Source organism: Prionailurus bengalensis, chromosome A1 (genome assembly GCF_016509475.1).
Source record: "Prionailurus bengalensis isolate Pbe53 chromosome A1, Fcat_Pben_1.1_paternal_pri, whole genome shotgun sequence".
In the NCBI taxonomy this organism is placed as follows: domain Eukaryota; kingdom Metazoa; phylum Chordata; class Mammalia; order Carnivora; family Felidae; genus Prionailurus; species Prionailurus bengalensis.
Window position 1 is genome coordinate 71,487,085 of NC_057343.1, and position 22,367 is coordinate 71,509,451.

Genomic DNA, 22,367 nt, shown 5'->3' on the forward strand with positions numbered 1-22,367 from the left:
CCAGTGCTAAATGTTTTCTCTTTTCATATTCATTTCTTCTTGGGCAAAAAATGCCAGCTAAAGGAAATGATTAATAGGTAATTCTAGATATCTTAATATAAGAATTTACCATTCGTTTATAAATGGAGACTCTAACAGAAAAAAATGTGAAAGAATAGCAAAGTATATTACATGTGATAGATTTTAAAGATACTTTGCTAGAATATTCCTGTTTCTGCAGTATCCTACCACAAATACGGCTATGCGTCATTTTCAGTTTTACTCAGATCATTATTATAGGTGCTTCATTTGGTTTTGGAAGGATTTCGTCTAACTTTTTCGTTATTTTCATTTGTTACAGCTTCACAAGCTGGCTAAAAACCAAGGAAGAGGAAATGTTCCCCTTTAAAATCTAGGTTCAGTTAACAATTATAAAAGGTCAAAAACAAGGTCACTACTTGACATAATAACTGTAAACATCATCAAAACATTCTACTTTCACTCGCGAGAAAACAATAATGTAAATTAATAAGTTTACATTAATAAGCAAACCCTCTGCTGGAATATAAATTGGGAATTTATATCTTATTAAAGAAAGATTTTTTTTCCTCATGTGAGTCTTTTCATCTAGAGAATTACAAAGAATAATACCCACCCCCCTCCACATACTGAAAGCAAATTATTTTCATAGGTATCTGATTGCAGCTTATACACCTTTCATTTGTGTTTCCAAATGCAGGGCTTTACAAAAGAAATACTGTTTGGGCCAGATGGCCTTCTAGAAGACTCCCTGAGAGAACTCAGAAGTCTCTCTAGCCAAAAATATTGTTTCCGCTTATTCAAGTGCCAGAAATCCCACTGCCACTCTTTCACGCAGATCAAATAAACCATCTAAAGATTTGGTTGTTGTCTTTGTCAGCTGAAAGGGTTGATTCCACTAATAGACAACAGTGTACCCTCCCACACCCATGCGTCCCACCACCCACAGCCTTTCCCCCTTTATTTGTAAGCAGGAATACGAAAATCAGAACCGAGTGATGTCTGGTGAAAAAGATGAAGGAACATAACCTTACTTTTGAGATGCATAGTTATTACATTTCTCCCTTTATTTCCTTGTTCATTTCATATTTTTACAATTATATGCCATAGATTTGACTTTAAAAAGTCAAATTCTTTAAAAAGCTGATAGTCTGCCAATGAGGACTTCAAGGCTGATATATGATTCACAACAAATTGCAGATCTAAACATGTATATCAAGGCAATATAGTTCTAGTGCTGATAGATCCTATTTCACAGTTTTAGTGGCAAATGGTTTAGTACTAGAGGATAAGAGATCGTATATGTAGGTTAAATCTGCTGATTTTTAAAGTTGTTTGCTTTGACCTTAATTTATAGCATGTTCTCAGGGATATTTTAATCAAAATTTTTCTATTCTGATTTATAGTCTCAAGAAATTTTTTTTGCTCAATTTCAATTAAAAATATAATTCTTTTATTTGGATAAAATCTCAGAAATCTTCTAGTTAAATTATTTCAGTTTACAACTTAATACACTAAGACTCAACAAGGGTTTAGAAGCTACCCAAGGCCACTCACAGCCAAGGTGGTGATAGAGCCCCAACCAGAATTCAGGGCAAACTTTATAAATAAAGATATGAACATAGTTGGCATCAGTGAGGTTTCACTTGGGTCCTGGTGACCCTAGGCCAATGACCAAAACCAGACAGAACCTTAAAAGTATTCAGTCACAAACAAAATGTGAATTTGGTTAGTTCACATTGGTATCTTTTTCTTAGTCATACGCTTTTTTTTTTTTTTTTTTTTTTGCCTGAGCAGAAACTGATGAGGAGGGAAGGAGCAAGAGTATCCGTGTGCCTTCCCAGCACTCCCTGCCATCATTCCCCACATGGTGCCCTCCTTCCCAATTCTGTCCTGCCCCAGAAAGACTTCTGCTCTGATCACCACACACCCCGTTCTGTTCTATTAGTCATCTTTCATTCTATCTCCCAGTGTAGATTGGAAACTCTCCGAGCTACACTGGGAGCCTTTGGCAAAGAGGCCGTATCTCGCCCTGAGCCTCGTTTCATCTCGCTCGAAGGACAGGTTCCCAATGTCCTGTTCTTACACCTGTGGTTGCACAAACACACCATGGCTTTCAGCGTCTTTAATTGCAAGATCCAAATACGGGCCATGAAAAGGATGGTTTTACTCCTTGGACATCTCTCTTTTTTTCCTCGTAGAGTATTTCTCTTTTTGTGTGTGTGGGTCCGTATGTGTGTGATTCTATGTATGGCTTTCCTGTTCCTTCCTCGTTTTTCCTTTCCACGAATTCTTGCTTTTTTCTTCTTTTTCTTTATCTGTTTTTGATTCTCTCCCTTTTTTTCCTCTTTTTCTTTCTCTCTCTTTACCACATCATCTCCATACCCCACGACCATCTGTTGCCTTCTCTCCTTTACCTGATTATAGTAAAGAAATTCAGAGCATTCTTTGAATTTTTTGTTGTACTTATTAAGGAATTTTATAAATCTTTTTATATTAAAAGCAGGGGAATTTTTATTTTATTAAAAAAATCAAGAGTTTCTACAATTTTTTTTTTCCATTTTAGGTTAGTGGACCTGAATGAAAAGAAAGTAGGGAACTTTCTCACCACCACCCTAGGGAGTAAGGAATTCTATTTGCTGAATCCCATACCTCCCCACAGCATTTTGGACAGAAATAGGTATACAATATACATTTAGTAAATACTATTTAGCAAACTAGTTTCCAAGTTTCTGACAGTGCTAGAAAGAAATTATTCACTGTACTTTTAACAGTTTATATCATACTGACCTTTTGTTCACTTCTAGAATAATTGGAAGAAAATCTTTTCACCAGTTATTTCATCATTGTTCTTCAGTGATATTTTAATAAATCTTTGAAGTTTAAAGTGACTTTGAGTTAATGTTAGTTCATGTAGATGTGTTTTCCAAAGAAAGAATGAGCCCACAGGTTATAAAATAGAAGTGTAATATTATTGCTCTTAGCTACAAGCTGCCTTAAAATGACTTCCACCCTCTGCTTTTCTCATAGGCAATACCAGCTTAAATATGGCATAAAATATTCTAAATTAAATAAAAATGTTTACATGTTTAACTCAGTGTTAAAAATAAAACTATTTTCAAGTAAGATTTCTGGTTAAAAAAAAATCTGAGAGGAAGATGATGGCTGCAGAGCTCTTCATAATTAACTAAAAATCAACCCATTATTCACTTAACAATGGGTGAATTTTATGGTATGCAAATTGTACCTTGATAAAGCTATAAAAAAATCCAGAAAATTAAATATGACCTCGAATGTGCTAGCAAATGTGGAAACTCCTTTAGATTGCAATATGCTTATAAATCCAACTGTTTCATTTCAGTAGGTAGCTTTCCACGTGGCATACCTGGCCAGGTTTTTCTAAATTTCCTTGTCAAAAGATAATTTAAAATAAAGACATGTCTGTCCCTATCTGATCATCCTGCCTGAATATTTTTAAAGATACATCTTGCAGCCTACATTTCGTGGGCTCTGAGAAGAATTTTCAAAACGAAGGCACCTTTGGTCTCCCCTTTCCATTTGTGTAGTAAAAATGGCTCCAATCCACTGAGACCCTCCATCTGGGCAAGTAGACAACTCGGGACCCGTCACATATTAAGATAATTGACCCAAACATTCACCTCTGCTCTCCTCCCTCCTGTCCAGTCACCTCTGTCTTCCCTGCCAAATTCATCTCGCAAGCCTTCCACTGTCTCTTCTTTTCTCCTCCAGCCTCCTAAAACTGTTGGTAAAGTCCCCAGATAACCTTACTGGAGTATAACACAAGTGTTTCCATTTTCCATGCAGGGCTAAAGCTAAGTGATTTCATGCTTCCTTTTTAAAAAGCAAAATGTTAATGATGTCTATTCATTTTACATTCACTCAGTTTCCACATTCCGGGGAGTTTCCTCCTTTTTATATAAATGCATTGGGCCATTTGCCTTTGCCAGTATTCTTCCTTCTCCTGCTCTCTGTTGCTGGAAACCCTGTCCTGTTTTACCTCCTCCTCCAGTGTAAGTGATGCTCCCAATATCAGGTCACCTGCATTTCATTAGTATCTCCTCAGCTGATATTCTAAGCTTTTAAGTTCTTTTAAATGTACTTGTTTTCAAATACTGACGAGGTGTCAAATCCTGTCACACCCCTGAGTCTAGTTTCTTAAAGCGACAGTTCAGTCTCTGATTTATGTTTGGAGGGGGTGGGAAGCTTTAGGCATGAGTTGGCCTCTGCTCATTGCACCTTCCAGAATGTTGATGTCCCTCAGAACCCTCAAAGCTACTCTGAAGACGTAGAATCCTGTTATGATTCAAATACTGTACACTTCACTGAACCTTTCTGTGATAAATGGAATTAAATCATCTCCAGCCAACAATAGCAGTGGCAGGAGTAGCAGGGATTGTGGTGGTGGCAATAGCAATCAGGTAGAGGTGACAGCATTGGCTGTGGTAGTGGCAGCAGTCTCAGAGAGAACACAGTCACAGCAGCAGTGACAGGAATGGTAGTGGTGGCAGCAGTGGCAGCTCCCATGTACTGAGAGCCTGTTGCGTGACAGGCCATTGTATACGTTATTTTATTTAATTCTCAAGACAATTTTCTAAGGGAGGTATTATCATCCCCATTTTACAGGTGAAGAAACTGAGGCTTAGAAAAGTAACAGTGTGTGCTGCAGATCACACACAGCTCAGAAAAGGCAAAGCTTGAGTTCAAGGTGTAGCTGATCCAAAAGCCCATATTCCTAACCTCTGCACCAAGGTGCCTTAAACAAGAGAAGCAAGACCCTTTCTCTGTATGTATCTGTGTGCACTTTTTGTTTCAGCTACAGAATACCACCTCAGAACACCCATCCTGGAGAGTTGTCTATTTCTGTTTGGTGGAAAGTCACAGAGGGGCTGCCTGGACAGGTGATGCTTGGTGTCCTCTTGGGCCACTACTGAACCTGGCCCGTGGAAGTGCCCTGGGGAGCATCAGGGGCGCTGCCTTCCAGACCCCACTGATGGTTCTGTGCTCAGAGTTTGTACAAGTCGGAGAACTACAAGAGTTTGTACAAGTCGGGAAAAGATGGAGGAAAGGAGGCAGCTTCTCCAGGCTTTTTCATCTTTCAGAAATCGGAAAATAAATCTGATAAGCTATCCAGCAGGCAGGATCCCCGACACCCCATGCCCCTTCTAAGGCCGTGTCTGAGACAGGGGCTGAGATGCCTTCCCAAGCAGTTGTCGCTGCATTCACCAGTTGGCTCAAAACTAACCCCTCGTCAGATATCCCAACTATTACATTCTTAGGAATCATTTAAAGGGCTTCCCCATCAAAGGCCATGGAATATCATCTGTCAGAATCTCAGCACTGGTAGTAATGACCCATCAGCCCAATGTGAATTGTCGACCGTGTTGAATGAATTCAGCTCAACTCTTAGAAATTCATGTAGACTATGTTAGCATCTAAAATTCTCTGGCTATTGCAGGAATTGGCTATTGAATTTTAATTCAAAATATTATTAAAATATCTACCAAATTATCACTACAATTTAGGTGTTAAAATAAGAAAAACATGTTCTCTATTTTCCAAGTCTTCAGAAATATTCTTTTACTACCTTAATGGCAACTTTAAAAGACGTGTTTCTGTGAAGCAAAGGGTTACTGTTACTAAGAAGCACATACAAGGATCAAATGTCACCCCCTTTAATCTTTCTTACAAATGCTTTAGGTTTTTTGAGAACTTAAAATATCATTCACATATTTATTATTGAATTTTTTCTCACTGAAAATATTCTTCAGTATTTCTGATGTCATAATAATTATAGTAAAAACTGTCAAGTGGAAACTCAGGATGGAAGCATGTTATATTTCAGTTGTTCCTGAATTCAGTTATTAAAGTTACATTTTCAGGGCACCTGGGTGGCTCAGTTGGTTAAGCGTCTGTCTCTTGATTTCACCTCAGGTTTTGGTCTCATGGTTCTTGAATTGGAGCCCCGAGTTGGGTTCTGCACAGATAGCACAGAGACTGCTTGAGATTCTGTCTCTCCCTCTCTTTCTGCCCCTCCCCTGCTCGTGTGTGCTCTCTCTCTCTCAAAATAAATAAACATTAAAAACTTTTTTTAGCTTTTAATTACATTTTCACATATTTGCTTATTTGCACCTTACCTATATACCATTTTTTCAGCCTCATCCTGAGTAATAATATCTCTGAAATAAGCTTAGATATGATAGTTATTTTTTTGATAAATCACATCAAAATAAAAATAATTAAATATATAATATATAAAACAAATATATATTAATTTTTTATATTTAAATATTTTTCTTTAATCATCTCAGGTACTGCTGTTACCAGTTATACTTTGGGGTACACCACTTAGAAGAGTTTGGGATTTCAGGTGGTAAGCCTTAGGCTCTAGTCCTATCCTTCCCATAAGTTTCTTTGAAAAGGTTAACTAAATCTGAACTGGCTTTTGCATCTGTAAAACAGAAAGTACCATGCCCTCCCTCCTGCAAGTGAGAAAATGTCTTTGAAATGTTTTGTAAAATCATAAAGTACTATTTAATGAAAATCTCTCTTCTTCTTCTTTTTTTTTTTTTTTTTTTTTGTAATGGGTCTTCCTGATAAGATTGCATGCCTCCAATTTTTAGTTTGGAAATGAATATTACAGGCTTTCTAAGGACTATGGTTAACTAGAGTATAGGCTACAGTTGCTGAAGGAATCTTCATATTTCCTCCTCAAGGGAGAATGAACATCCTTCCCCTAACTCCAGCACCCTCCTCTGGTGCCCAGGTCAATCCATCTACCATGGTCCCACTCAGAAACAAAGCTGGACCAGGCCAGCTCTTAGCTTTCCCATTGTTGGATCCCCAGATCACGCTTAGAGGGAAAATGCCCAGAATAAAGAAAAGGAACAGGTTGTTCAGCCTTTTCCCCTCAGAGTCCAAGAAGGAGCAAGTGTTGGGTCTACCAGGGCATGCGGCAAGAACAGAGGGATTCCAGTGGGTTCCAGTCCAGCTTCATCAAGCAGAGGCTGTCTTGTGCCTTGTCGTATGGAAAGTCAAGCAGCTGATGAGTAACAGAACCAGCAGTCATCCCTATTAATTTGGCTGGATTAGGCTTCCTTTTCCTAATGCTAGAGAATCCCATTCAGCCATAGACAGATGCAGTATCTCATACTGTGGTCCTCCATTTTGCTTGACTTGTTGAGTCACTGGTAACCAGAAGCGTGCAAGGCTTTTGCAGAACAGAGAAAGCCAACCCCACTGGTTTGTCTCTACTTGCTATTCCCAGTCTCTCCCCATGCCCCCCCCACCCCACCCCCCCCCACACACACACCTTGGTCCTTTGGCATACCTGACCTTCTAAACCTGACTTTTTTTTTTTTTAGAGTGAGACAGGAAGTGCGTGTGCACAAACAGGACAGGGGCAGGGGGGTGGGAGAGAGAGAGAGAGAGAGAGGGAGAGAGAGAGAGAAAGAGAGAGAGAGAGAGAGAGAGAGAGAGAGAGAGAGAATCCCAAGCAGGCTCCATGCTGAGCATGATCCCACTCGGGGCTCAATCCCACAACCCTGGGATCATGACTTGAGCCGAAATCAAGAGTTGGACACTCAATTGACTGAACCACCCAAGCACCCCAAAACCTCACTTTAAATGTACCTATTCCTTGAAGTCTTTCTCTGGCAAGACCACCTCCATTTTGATGGCTCCGTTTCTCTGTAGCCCCTCAGTCTTTAAGTGCTACAAATGTGACAGACTTACTTGCACTTTAACTGTTAAGACATATGCATGAGTTAACTTGACCCCAACCCAAGATCACATTTGTTGAGGTAAGTCACTGTGTCCTACTGGAGTCTCAGCAAGTGTTAGCCAATTTACCAGTGGTATTACCAGACCAGGAGAAGGTCATGTGGCATAGAAAGATGCTTGCAGATGAAGGAGAAGAAATGGGTAAGATAGATAGCATCTTCCCCTATCACCCTCCCCTCAGTCATCCAACTTGAGCCCCACCAAAGAGCCAAGCTCCACTCGAAACCATGTTTTGAGTACTGGGTTCTGGGGATTCAAAGATGTATGAGACATGGCCCCTTCCCTCAAGAGTCTTACAGCTTACTGAGAAAGATAGCAGTGTAAACAGATCATTACAATAGAGTGTGACAAGGGTTGTAATGAGAAGCTGTATAGAGAAAGGAAGGTGAGGGGTGCCTGGCTGGCTCAGTCAGTAGAGCATGTGACTCTTTTTGTTTTTTTTTTTCTTTAAGTGAGCTCTATATCCAATATGGGGCTTGAGCTCATGACCCCAAGATCAAGAATTGCATGCTCTACTGACTGAGCCAGCCAGGTGCCTGGAGCCTTGAGTTTTGAACTCAGGTTGGTGGGTTTGAGCCCCAAGTTGGGTGTAGAGTTTATTTTAAAAAAAGGAAGGAGAGATCAGTCCTACCAGGGAAGTCTGGAAATGCTTCATAGACATGACATCTGACATTTTGAAAGATGAAGAGTGTACAGGACAGACAAGGAGAGGTGCTTCAGAGCAGAGAACAGAGCATATGGGAAAGGTAAAGAAGAGTGTGAGTGTGTGGGTGGATAGGTGGGTAGACTGGCAGGAGACAAGGCTGAAAGCAGAGGTAGGGTCTAGTCTCCTCATGGGGAGCCCTGGTCAGGAGATTGCACTTGATTTTGTAAGTCCAAAGGGAACCACAGCCAGATTTAAGCAACTGGATGATCCTGTCCAGCATTTTAGAAAGATAACAACATGATCCCAATTAGGAAGGTGCTCCTTCCCAGTAAATATCCCAGCAGTCTCTCAGTAAGACCTCCCCATGGGGCTATGGGTGCCTGGCAACGAAACTAACATCCTTAAAGGAATGTCATAACTGAGTCATGAGGAAACCAAGGCCATAATAGGGCCTGTCCAAGGACTCTCCAGGGTGATAGGTTGAAAAACTGGAAAGAAGAATGAAACAGTGTCCATCAGAATACCTCAGTGGAGCATCACCCTCTGCCTTTTTGAGGAGTAGGGAGGAGCAGCTGACTTTGTGAGGGAGGAAGAGCTAATCACAGGCCATGCTGGGCCTCCCAAGATTTAAGCAAATAGAGGGCACAACGAAGATCTTGAAGAAAAATTTCATAATGGCCAAGGCTGACAAAAGTTTTAGGAATTTACTGGAAACTGCCAAGGTAAGTGTTTCACTGGGCATTAGACTTAGAGTCATGCAGGAAGAACATCCTCCTGAAAAGGACTGTGACAGCTGTACTCAAATGTTCTCACTTGTGCCAGTGGAGCACCACCATCACTGGAATGTCAGAGGGAGCTCCCTGGATGCTCAGAGATGTGATTTGGAAATACAGTGAGTAGGAAAAGAATTAGATCAATTTGTATTTCTAGTAAATTACCCTAGAGAAAATTCAATACTCTAGAGAAAACATTCTCGAGTGTTAAGTGCCAGAAATCAAAATGTCGGGGCACCTGGGTGGCTCAGTCGGTTGGGCATCCGACTTCGGCTCAGGTCATGATCTCGCAGTCCGTGAGTTCAAGCCCCGCGTCAGGCTCTGTGCTGACAGCTCAGAGCCTGGAGCCTGTTTCAGATTCTGTGTCTCCCTCTCTCTCTGACCTTCCCCCATTCATGCTCTGTCTCTGTCTCAAAAATGAATAAACGTTAAAAAAAATTTTTTTTTAATTAAAAAAAAATCAAAATGTCTGAATGTTTCCTATAAATGTGATCACTGTTGTCATCACACCACCATCATCATCAACACTTTTGCTTTCAAATTGTAAGTCAGATTCTCCCCCATGAAGAACTTCCAGGTCTGGTAAAGTTCATGTTATCTCAGTGCCTGCCTTACCAACAGGGAATGACTGAGTTGTTAGAAAAACTATAGCCCAGGGTGCCTGGGTATAGCAGTCAATTAGTTCAGCATCTGACTCTTGATCTCAGCTCAGGTCCTGATCTAATGGGTTCATGAGTTAGAGCCCTGCACCGGTCTATGTGCTAACAGTGCAGACCCTGCTTGGGATTCCGTCTCTCCAACCCTCTCCCCCTCCCCCACTCGTGCGTGTGCACTCTCTCTCTCTCAAAATAAATAAGTAAACTTAAAAAAAAAAAAAAACTATAGCTAGCCCAATGGTTATTGTTTTCTGTGCTATGCAGATAACATGCATGCTAAGGTGATACTGTCCTTCACTTCGAGGAGCCTGAAACCCTAAACATGTGTATAGTAAAATGTGCCAAAGTGACTGACCAGTGATTTATTACAACAAATAATAGGTAATCGTTGACTAAAAGCCCACTGCATACAGCGATCCATGGCAACTCTAACAGGAAATGCATGACGTGTGCTAGGTATACAATGTCGTATCCGTGTGAATAGTGCAAACTGGCAAACATGATCCTGAGTGGATAAGAAGGGCAGTCACTTCAGACCCAGAGATCTCTCTGTGCTCTTCACAGTGGCCTTTTCTGTAATTCTTGTTGCATTTTATGGCACCTGCTTCTTCTCTTTCCTGTCTCCCCCAGCACACTGCTCCTTGAGGGCACGGATCAGATCGTATCCATATCAAAGTGGGCCTGTTTCTTTTTTTATAACAATTTTTTTAAAGTTTATTTATTTATTTTTGAGAGAGAATCCCAAGCAGGCTCCACACTATCAGCACAGAGTCTGACTTGGGGCTCAAACCCACAACTGTGAATCATTACCTGAGCCAAAATCAAGAGTAGGACACTTAACTGACTGAGCCACCCAGGTGTCTCAGCCTTGTTTCTTTTATATGTGTGTGTGTGTGTGTGTGTGTGTGTGTGTGTGTGTCACACACACACACACACACACACACTTTTTTTAAAATGTTTATTTTTGAGAGAGAGAGAAAACACAAGCGGGGGAAAGGCAGAGGGAGACAGAATCCAAAGCAGCCTCCAAGCTCTGAGCTGTTAGCGCAGAGCCCAATGGGGGGCTTGAACCCATGAACTGTGAGATCACGACCTGAGTGGAAGTTGGATGCTTAACTGACTGTGCCACCCAGGTGCCCCAGCCTGTTTTTAAGCAGGGGAACTAAAACACCGAACTTCTCTAACTTGAATGTGCTTCAGAACCATGAGAGGATTCCTGGCCAATCCTTCACCCACCAGCCTTCTGCATCAAACCATATAGGATCAGACCCTATATGCATTTTAACAAGCCACGTCCCCTACCATCCCTGTCAATGATTCTGATCCAGTTGGTCAGGAGAACACTTTTCAATCGATAAGCTTAAGGTATAATCCTAGAGCACAGGCTTTGGACCAGCTACAGCTAGCTGTTATCCTAGTCCTATACTCACTGGCCACCGGGCAGGCATCTATAAGTTTTTTAAGTTCCTTGTGCCCCAGTTCCCTCAGTTATAAAATGAGGATAGATATGAAACTTAATAGAAATGAAATAGAACAGTGGCTGCTGGGGATGGGAGTAAGTTGTCAATGGAGACAGAGTTTCAGTTCTGCCGGATGGAAAATTTCTGGAGATCTGTTGCACAACAATGCAAATATACTTAACACTACTAAAGTGTATGTTTAAAAATGGTTAAGATGACAAATTTTATGTGTTTTTACCACAATTAAAAAGAGAAAGAAATTTTTAATGGGGTTGCATAATAGTATTGACTTCACACTGTTATGAGCGGTACCTGAATAAAGCATGTCAAGTCTCTGACATAGTCTCTGATCTAGCAACTGCTCAAAAAATTACAGCTATTATTATTGTTGTAGTCGGTAAGGTAGTTCAAGTGGTTAACTATGAATAAGTTACTATTAAGGCATTTTAAACCTAATGAGAGTCTGAATCTTCAAGCTGATGGAGGTTCTCTATACTTTTTGAAATAGTGTGCTAATTTCTCAGGAAAGCACCAGGCTGGGAATGGAAATTTATCTACAATCACTCATTAAGGACTGTTTCAAACCCTCCCCACAGACCCAAGCAACTTTTGACAAACTGCATTTTTCCAAATCCTGACCAACAGACCATTCACATTTCACATGTAGAGCCTTATGTTTTCAAAAAGCCAACCATATTATAGGTCAATATGTGAAAGCAGGACGGTATTCATTTTGGTAAACTAATTCTTAACACTAAAGTCCTCAATTTGCAGAGAGAAAGAAAACAAAGCACAAAAATGTTGAACTTTGTTTTTCAGCTTAAGCTTAATGAAGTCAAGCAAAATCTGCCACTGTAAAAGAAAGGCTCTCCATGAAATACTTTGCGTCTTTGATGTGCATGTGGAACCCAAACAGATTTGGGAAACATGGCATAAGCCCAAGGCCATCATTTTGATTCTGTGTGCATTGTTTTGATTTCATGTGCATCTATTCTAATTTCATCTCTCCAGCCTATTATTTAAACCTTAGCAGGACTGATGTGCTGTTTTACAGGGGCATAATCCACTTGGTGGTCAGATAACCAGGAGGCCTTCGGTCTTCATCACTTACTCCAATGAGAAAACTAGACTATTGCCTTGTAAAACAGCATGAGTCCCACACCCTGATTTCACATGCTATTCTAACCCACGGAACATCCCTGGAACTTCTAATTGAATTCATAAAATTCATCACGGTCACAGAGATGACCAAAATTAGCTCTAGGCTGAATGAAATTAGGCAAAAGTCAGTCTGGAGATATAAATAGTAAAAACGAGAGGGTTAGAAAATGCCTTCAGATACAGGATTTTAGGCCAACACAGGTGTTCATAGGAATCAGATTCTAAGGCTGAGAAGGTTAGGTACCACTGGTTAAACCTCTAATCCCATTGGCTTTTAAATCTCTCTTGATTGAAAACTAAATTCCAAAGTCATTGCTAAGGATCCCCTGCCACTTTTTAAATCTCCATTCTGTGTATAACTCTTGTAATTATGGGAGATAAGGGTTTCCAGAGAGACCAGAAGAGCCATTCCAGAACTTCTGAATAATGACAACATTGACTGTTGAGAGGTGGTACTTGTGAAATCCAGCAATGGATGGCAGTATATGCAGATGGACCATCAGCAAGGATTATGATGGCTCCAGTCCACCAGCATCCTTGCCAACAGGTGGAAGGAAGGAGTCTTAAGAAGAGTTGTGAATTGTAAATGGCAAAAAGAAGTGATTAAAAGAACACAAATAACCAGACATTAACTTCAGATTCTGGGCTTACTGCCTTCTGTCCATTTAATCTTTCTTTGGTGCAGTAAAGACACTTCCTCATTACCTTAATATGGGGGTCTCTGATAAAGGCTTGAGGTTCTGATAACCCAGGTATTGGCTCCAGCTCTAACTTTTCCTAGTCACATGACCTTGGAAAATCACTTCCCTACTCTGGGCCTCAGTTTCCTCATGAGAACAGGACCTAGGACCTAGATCACATGACACATTCAATAAGTATTTGCAGAAGTTTAAAAGAAAATGTATCTGAAAAATGGGGATACATCAGGAGATCTCAGAGATTCTTTCCAGACTCACCATTCAACAGACCTGTGACTTCTTTGTTACAGGCTCATGTCCCTTGTCATTCTAGTCCTCTCCTACATGTGTGTACCAACAGAGGAGTCTCTTTTTATTCAGTGCAATCCTACCTTACATTTTCTCATCACATGATAGTGTTACCCCTCAATTATGTTACAAGAAGGAAGCATTTTGCCATTAACCTGATCATATAGTTATTTTTTCAAAAAATGATTGGTTACCAGAGCATATTATTATTTTTAAAGTTCTAGGCAATATTTCAAAACTATATAAGGAAGTATTTGCATTTTCCTTCCATAGTTTTCTGCCTGATTTCAAGAGTTAAGTGAACAGTTTCAAATACCTTGTGTGTGATGCTTTTCCCCTCCATTAAAATGCTGAAGGGCTTTTTCTCCCCCTCTTTAGGAGGAAAAAAGAAATCTTTCCCCTGTAATTTACTTTGGTTTTCTCAAAAGTTGGGTGGGAAAGTCAATATAATTCAGGTGGAATCTAAAATGTTCTTGTTGTACAAGTGTGCACAGAAAGGAAGCCTATAATTTCTGAACATTCTTTTAGGAAGTTTGTATTCTCTGTTTTCCAGGGAGCCTTTACTTTCCAAGGGAGTATGATCGACATGCCATTACTGAAGCAAGCCCAGAACATTGTTACGCTTGCCACATCCATCAAGGAAAAATGATCTGTTAAATGAAGCTCTCATCAGGTGGGCTGAACATATACAGTGGGTTTCTTAAAGACAAACCATAATACTCAAGGCAACTTGTTAGTATGCCAGATTGGAACCTTTCTCCATTTACAATTCATGGTAATCACAATTTTTTGTTGTTGTTATCTCACTGGCCAGTTGTTCCTCTAAAAATGAACTTTCTTCTTTTTGGTTCCAAGCTTATGATTTTATTGCTCATGAATGTGTTGCAAATATGCACTTACGATTTCACAGGGAGATAAAATCGTGGCGAGAGATGGGCTGAAGGGATGTTAGGTCTTTAATGAAACAGATCTTTTCCGAATACGTATGCTCCCTTCACATTTCTCACGTTAGATGTTTCCCCTGTCGTTCATTTGTTCACTCAACACTGTAAATAATTTTAAGGCCAGTCTTAAAAAAAAAATAGTAACTACCCAAAGGGGTTGCGTTTAGCTCCTAGAAATCTGATAAAACAAGAGATGGCATAGAAAAGTTAAGTATCGTTTTTGTTCATACAGATACCTTGTAAAAATAAATCTTCAAAACCTTACTCTTAACCTCCACCTCCCCAAATGAAACACCCATACATATGGACTCTAGGTAAGGACTGTGAAAGCCTTCATCCTGGGTGAATGCTTTGGGTCAACAGTTACCAGCAATTAAAAAAAAAAAAAATGCGCAGAAACACAAGACCATCTATTCTCTCCCTTAATTTCCCCATTTAACTGTTTGCCATTGAGGCCATTCCCCCCCCCCCCCCCCTGCAAATGTATGGCTGGAACAGGCCCCCTCAGCAATAAACTTGTAGCCTCTAAGAAGACACAATGGGGCAGATCTGGTGCATATGGTCCCCTGCGAGATTTGCATCACATTAGAGATGCTGCTGCAGGTCATATGGGTGGTGTGGTTAACGGGCTTAGTAAAGCTGTTTTGAAGAGGTTAACCCAGCTTGTAGTAAGGGTAAATAAACATAACAACCAGCCATTCTTCCCTATTCAGCATGTGCTCTTATATTGAAGGCTAAAGGGTATTGAAGCTGGGAAGGATCAACTTGTGTTTGCCAGAGGACGCCAATGAAATTTGAAACACCAACAATCAGAGATTTTGTTTCTGCTCCTCATTAAATCATGCGCTTTTGTGTTGAGACTCTGGACGACCGTTCTTTAAGAAATTAACAGAATGGGAAGTTTTAAACTCTACACCAACCTTTTCATGACCTACACAGCAGCAAAGCTGCTACTCTTAGACAAACACCGCGGGGAAGGCTGTTCTGTTTATTTAAATTTGTAAATAGAAAACAGTTTTTGATTTTCATTTTTCACCTCCTCCTACCCCCTTGTTGTTTATTTCCTCCGTGGCCCCTACTGTATGCCCCAACCAGGGGTCTTCTTTGCCCCTGCCTCTTCCAGTTCCTACAGGAAGTCCGAGAGAGAAGTAGAGTTGAAGGTTATATACAAGGAAGGGCACCGTGGAACCCAAGCAAAGCAAGAGAGGCCCACACACCATCTTGCATCACCCGCCCACCCAGTGCATTGCAGGAAGGGGATGATTCGGTTCTGACAGGCATGCAGAAGGAACCTGACCCAGGCAGGACAGTTCTGGGGAAACACATTCTTAAAACACCCAGCTAATAATCCCAAACTTGGGACCTGAGGAGAGAGCTCTTGAACTGAGTGAGATGGGATGTGTGTGCTAAGCTGGGGTTCTGACCTGCGATGGGCTGCGTGTCTCCTCTCCTTGGTGCACCCCTCCCCCCAGCCCCTCCCGGGAGCTTTGTTACCCTTCACCTTGGTCATCCTGTACCGCCCCAGGGTTAGCTGGAAAGGAAGGGAGGCACAACCCCATCCTCACGTGGAGGAGCAGGAAGGAGGAAGGTGGCATCTCAGCCAAGGAGATGGGAGAGTGGGAGGTGGGAGATGACTGGCATGCAGCCAAACCAGGCTTCAGGCCTGCGGACAGAGGCAGTGGGCAGAGTGACCCCGGTGGCAGCACCCATCACCACCACCAGCGTTGCAGCTGTGCCGGCCTAGGCTGGTAGTCATGTGCGCACCGGGAGATCCGGGACCACCAGCCAGGTTCTGCCCCTCCCCTCAGAACACACAGACACAGGAGGACTGCTCAGAAGGCAGAAGGCAAGGGGAGACCTCCTCTCATCCTGACCTGTTGCACACATACCTCCTTCTCCCGGTGTTAGAACTGCCTTAAACATAAGAGGGAAATAAAAGCCTTCCTTCAGACTTCCCTACAGGCAGCCCCCACTTCAACCCAATTGCCCTTCCCATCCTCCTGTGTTGGTGCAGATAACCAGTCTGGGCTTTGACAAGATGAAAGAGCAGACATTCTACTCTCCACCCCAGTTACACAGGCAACCCCCAAACCCTACAGGGGGGCCTCCTCAGGCAGGGGGCTCAGAGAGGCAAGCCCTCCCTCTCAGGGGACCTCAGATGCCATGGTGAAGGCATTCGGACCTTGGGAAAAGCAGTCCCCTCAGCAAGGTCTAGACGCGGCTAGGACTCCCCACCCCCATCACCAGCAGCCCCGTGGGTTCCTAGGTCCCCCAACCATGTTGGATTGACTAGTCACCACACCCTTTACCTGACACCTAAATGTCGCATTTATCATCTTACTCATAATCCCGTGGTCTGATTATGGTAGGATGGTGAGACTAGGACCCGCTTGTGCCAGAAGTCTGGACCAAGGTCCTGCTCTGAGCAGAAACCCTAAGGAGAGCCCCGGAAGAGGCTTTAGTCAGGGTCAGGGACCTTGCGGGGGTTCCTCCAACTAGGAATGGACTACAAGAGGACCTTGCAACCATCTGATTAATTAAAAACCATACCTGTTTATGTTTTGTATAGCTCATCACAGGCTGCTTTGCCATATCACCCCCTTGTTATTAATTCTTGGGGGCTAAATTATGGATAACACTATTAAAACATTATCAGAACTAATGAGAAACAATTACTTAGAAAATGAGCCAGGACAAGATTGAGTTGAGAACATCAGTGGTGATCACCGTAGATTAGTTTAATAAATCATCAGGTGCAAGGCAGGGCTGACTGTATGTATGCAAAGCCCTGTCACGGGAAAATGAAATTGAGATTTTTTTTGCATAATTTTTTCATTAATCTCAATAGGACCCGTGTGGTGTAGATTGTTTTATTCCCCTAATACCTTGCCCGAGGGAGGGGGGTGCCCAATAATGTCTTCATTGTTTTACTGAGGTCTTAATGACAATCTGTGACAACCTCATTTTAATGTATAGAGGATTATATCAGTACAATCATGTTTTATTGAAATGGTGAGGGAGACTCCGGTGGGGTCAGGCACTGTCTGTTAGCACAGGATGGGAATTTCCTCGGGAACCTGGGTTCAGTTCCCTTAAAATTTCCAAGTATAGATCCGCTGGCTGCCCTTAGGTCCTCTCCTCCGGGGACAGGCTGGGAAAAGCTTCCTCAAGAAGAATTCACCGCCTCCTATTTGAATGTGAAAGTAGCTGCTTGCATGGCATATTTTGCAGGGTAAATGGAACACACCATGTAGGATTTTTTTTTTCCTTTTCTAAAATATACCTGTTATTATTATCATTAACACATTAGCCCCTTAAGAGTTCTGCCCTAGTTCGGGAAAATGACCTTCACTGGAGACCTTAGATTTTCTAACGATGTCTTAAGAGGATAAAAAAGAATACATACTTTTTAACTTGAAGGATATTCTGGCCTTATGGTTTCCGTTAATCTTTAAAAGCTAAATGTCTTCCGTTTTTGGTTTTGTTTTGTTTTGTTTTGTTTTTTACTTCTAGTACTTGGAAGGCAATTGATGGTACAAAACAGGTTATAAGATTATCAGCAGGATGTTGTGCATATTAATACCGGCGAAGGGCACCGAACCGGTCTGTCACCGCAGAGTTTACGCCCCAGGCTCCGGGACACTGTCCTCCCAGCCCAGAGACCCTCCCCCCGCGAGGTTTCCACATTGCAATTTAGGGGGAGAGTGGAGGAAAGTAATTAACAGAGCGCAACATTTCAATGTTAAAACTTCCATCTTCCTTTCCGCGCTTTATTTTAAATCGGGATAAGGGGTGGGGGGTGGTGGGAGGCGCTAACAGCGCACAAAATGGGAAATAAATTACATTAAAATACCTTAACTTAGTACCTGAAATCTTGCGCGGTGGTACCGGGCAGCTTTTTGCTGCCCTGTGACGGGGGATGGTGGCTGTTGTGGGTGGTAGTTTACATTCCAGCAATTATGCGGTAGCATATTTCCTTCCGAATCGATAAGAATTGCTAAACGACAAAAAGAAAGTGGTGTGTACGAAAGGAACCGAAATCGTCGTTGGCGCCTTTTGTGGTCATTTGCTGCCGATCGGACCCCGTTCCAGCTAAGCAGACTGAAGCCTGCTGCATTTTTTTTATTCTAAAAAATTTTTTTTTTCTTTTTTTACAAATCTTGCAAAAGACCAGGGATTTGTCGCTCGGGCCCTTCTTTAATTTTTGTAAGTGAACGGCACGGTTTTAGTGTTTGCTTCTTCCGATAGGAAAGGCTCGGCGAGCCCGGGCAGCGCGCCCCGTCGGAAGGACTTGCGCCCGCAGGGCCGGGACACGCAGAGTCCGCGTCCCCCGCCGCCCGCGCTTCCCGAGGACGGAGGTCGGCGGGCGGCGCGCGAGGGCACCTGGACGCGGACACTGGCGGCCCCGGAGGCCCCTCGCGCGCCCTCGGGAGGCGCGCCGTCCCTTCCCCGCGGGGCGCAGCCTGGGCCAGGGGAGCCCAGTGGGCCGGGGCTGCGGGCCCCGCTCGTCCGCCCGCCCGCCGCGGGCTGCCCGGAGCCCGCGAGCCTGTCGCGCAGCCCCGCTGTAATGGTGGCAGATCAAAGGCTGCCCCGTGTCCCCGCGGAGCCCGGGACAATCCCGCGCCTTTGTGCGCTGTTGCTAGGAGCCGGAGAAACTAAGGGAAAGTGTCAGGAGCATGTTAATCAGACTCGTTACAGTGTAACAATAACGTCTCTCTCGGGTCTCCCAGGCCCCCAGCACCCCTGGCGCACCCCGCACGCAGGCCGGACACCTGCGCGGGGCCCTCGCGCCTGCCCCGGGGACCGGCCGGCCCCTGTGTCCCTCCAGCCCCGAAGTCCGCGGCTGAGCCGGGCGCGAGGACTAGTCCTAGGGGTCCTGCAAGCGCCTGGCACGTCTCCTGGGCCCGGATCCCCCTTGACCAGAGCCCCTCGCCCTTAGTCTGTCAGGCTCAAATGCGATCCAAGGCCAGAGGGACCTGCGGAGAAATCGGGTCCTCCTGCTTTTCAGTCATTGAGTTGAATTTCCCAAGTTTGATTCAAACACGGTATAGAATCAAAAGGAAAATGAGCATTACATTTAGGTTGCTTTTTGGTTGAATTTCTTCAAAAGACTCTAAAACCAACTTTGCTGATTTCCCTCTCAAACCCATAGAGGGTACTGTAAGTGATAATCCCGAATTTAACAAAACAAAAAAAACCTTTCCTGAAAGTACAGATTTCTCTGAACTTTTTTGAGAGAATCACTTCATTCGTTTATTCATTCAACAAACATCTGTTGAGCCTGACTGGGTGCCAAACAGCCAGCTAGTGTATGAAAGTCCTAGGACTGGTTCCGGATGCACTTTTCTTTCAAAATTAAAACGCTTTTGGTGAAGTCAAAGGAAGAGCAAAGGCGTAAAATAATGTCAAATGCCAAAACAGAAAGTGCCATTGACTACAGTAGTGATAGAAACAAGAGAGGTGCGGATTAAGAATTTAAAACATCTGAAAAACTACACACCCTATGCTTGGAAAACCAGCCACTTTTTTCACCTGTTCCATCTCCTCCCCCTCTTTCAGTTTTTAGGAGCTCAGCCAGGCTGCGGTCCGAAGCCTGGAGTCCTGCCTAACGTCTGAGGAGTGAAGTCACTTTGTAAACAGCCTGTCAGACTTGCTGAGGGAACACTCAATCTTGTCCCATTCTCCCCTTGCTGTCCGTGCCCAGGGAATTGGGAGGCTGTGCTCAGGCTTAGGACAGAATCTGGCCAACTGGAGGTGCCTTCCTCTGGTATCTGCTCTTGTGCAGGAACCAAGGAAGTTCCCTTGGTTTAACTGCTGAACCCTAAGTCAAAGACAAAGCTTTCTATTTATCAGAAAGGGTAGAAAACTCACTCTCAAATCACCTGTGCCTATTGACCGAGGGGGAATCCTATAACTATGTTAGACTTCTCCATTGGTCAAAATCAATTTCTCACACTGTGTGTGTAACATGTAAGCATATAGAAAACTGGTCCCAGAGATTAGTCTAAGCCCTGGAAGGAAATTTCAAGATTCCCTTCATTACATATTATAAGAGAGTTGATATACTGAAAACTCCATCTTGTGAAAAACAAGGGAGACCAAACATCAACTATATTGTGATGTTAAAATATCTAGCTAAAGGGGGAGAAATTCAGTGACAAGAAACTGGATTTTTTGGACTACATAATGCCACATAACTGGTTTGGCTGAGTTCTGTTTTGTTTTTAAACAGTGAATAAATTGCCTTAGTTATTCATACACAATGAAAGAATCGAGAAAAATGAACGTTCCATTTCAGATAGTTTTGTGGTGGAGAGTTTCTTCAGAAGACTATATACTCTAGGCATCTGGCTTAATTTTTTTGTGTGTGTGTTTTTGTTTTGTTTTGTTTTGTTTTTGTTAATGGGCTCTTTTGAGTTCCGTGGAAGGAAGAACATAAAAACCGACATGAATTTCTGGCTTAGATTCTCTGGAAAAACTGTGTTAATAACCTGAATTCCCAGATGCGGAGAAGAGCACATCCATTGCCTCAAGCGGATTTCTCGGGACTGGAATTCATGCAGCAACTTCCGGGGAGCTTTAGGATTCTTCTCCGGGTCTAGCTTGAGGGAGCTCCTGCCACCAGGAGCCCCACGGGCACTTCAACACCAGTGACACATCACGTGTGTCCAGGGGCCCTGGCCATGTGCGGCAGGATACCACTGGCTGCAGCTCATGACTTTGCAAAGTCTTTGCCTAAGCTGCAACCCCTCCCACTCCCCCACACCCACCCAACTCCTCACCATTCTTCAAGACACACCCGGAAGGTCTGTGAACTCTCCCCAACTTCCCACACACAACTTGCTGACGTGTCCCCCACGCTGAGTCCTTCCAATGCATTGCATCAGATTTCTGCTGTAGTACTTATGCATGTGTGTCCCCCAGAGTGTGGATGCCCTGAATACTGGACATTCCATGCATCTCCACATCCCTCTCCTGCTCATCTGTCATCCCCAGCAAGAGTTCGATAAAAGTGTGTTTATTCGGATTACGGACTGAGTGTTTCCTCCCTCCAATGTTTAGGTTCAAATCCTACCTTTCCGATCACCAGGCTGTATTACATTCAGACAAGTCATTTATTCTCTCTGAGCCATGAGTTTCTTCGACTATAATAATAGCAGCTAACTCAAAGAGCTGCTATGAGGAGGCTGTGAGCATAGAAATGCACCACCAAAGTCCCCCTTCCAGCGTCACTCATTCGGTGGGCCAGGGCTGGGAGGTCAGCAGACAGTCTCCAGCTGCCAGCTCCTCCTTCAACATCTGCCTCAGCTGCAGACTGCTGCCTTGCCCGTGGTCTCAACCTTCTCAAGGCAGCCTGCATCCAGTGAATTTTATGTTGTGTATATATTAGCATGACTAAATAATCTTTAAAAATGAATGAATGTCAAGTAAATAAAAAAACAAACAAACATAGTACTTTTTAAAAAGCTCTAAAAAAATAAAAATAAAAAAGCTCTAGCATCATGCTTGATGCAAAGCAGGCGTTCAGGAAAGGTCAAATACTCTCCATCCCAGTGCTGAAACTGCGCTGTAGTCCAGGATGGAAGTCCCCCTGCAGCAAAACTGGCTGGAAAGTGAATTTCTATTAAGTGAACGCCGTTTTCTCAATTACATGTGTTGGTAGGTGAAGGATAGGTCCTCCCAGGAGAACCTACTGGTGGGACCAATCCCTGGACATTTCTGGGTATGGCGGCAACTCCAATAGCCACGTGCATTCCAGGGGAGCTTTGTGGCTTTTGTTGTTGTTGTTCAGAATCTGCTAGTCCCATTCCTGAACTATGGAAATCTCTCACGACAGCGCTGTTCTGACTACAAATTCACGTTCTCATTCTGTCCAACCAACCTAATTTTGTAGAGGACCCTGAAGCTTGCTCAGGGGAGGAT

General features: G+C 43.1%; 1 protein-coding gene across 5 annotated transcripts in view; it reads left to right on the top strand.

Moving 5' to 3' along the window:
* The window catches only part of CLYBL (citramalyl-CoA lyase), a 254,668-nt gene extending 233,197 nt beyond the window's left edge, over positions 1–21,471 (top strand). Inside the window, exons 8-9 of one of the 5 annotated variants that reach the window (XM_043582320.1) lie at positions 14,054–14,173; positions 15,178–15,302. In XM_043582320.1, the coding sequence (XP_043438255.1) occupies positions 14,054–14,149 (96 nt within the window). In that variant the 3' untranslated portion in view covers positions 14,150–14,173; positions 15,178–15,302. Of the gene's footprint in view, positions 1–340; positions 881–14,053; positions 14,174–15,157; positions 15,303–17,957; positions 18,167–20,861 lie in introns of those variants that run through there. The other 4 variants (XM_043582340.1, XM_043582333.1, XM_043582327.1 and 1 more) reach the window with 4 other exon arrangements.
* The last annotated feature ends 896 nt before the right edge of the window (positions 21,472–22,367 follow it).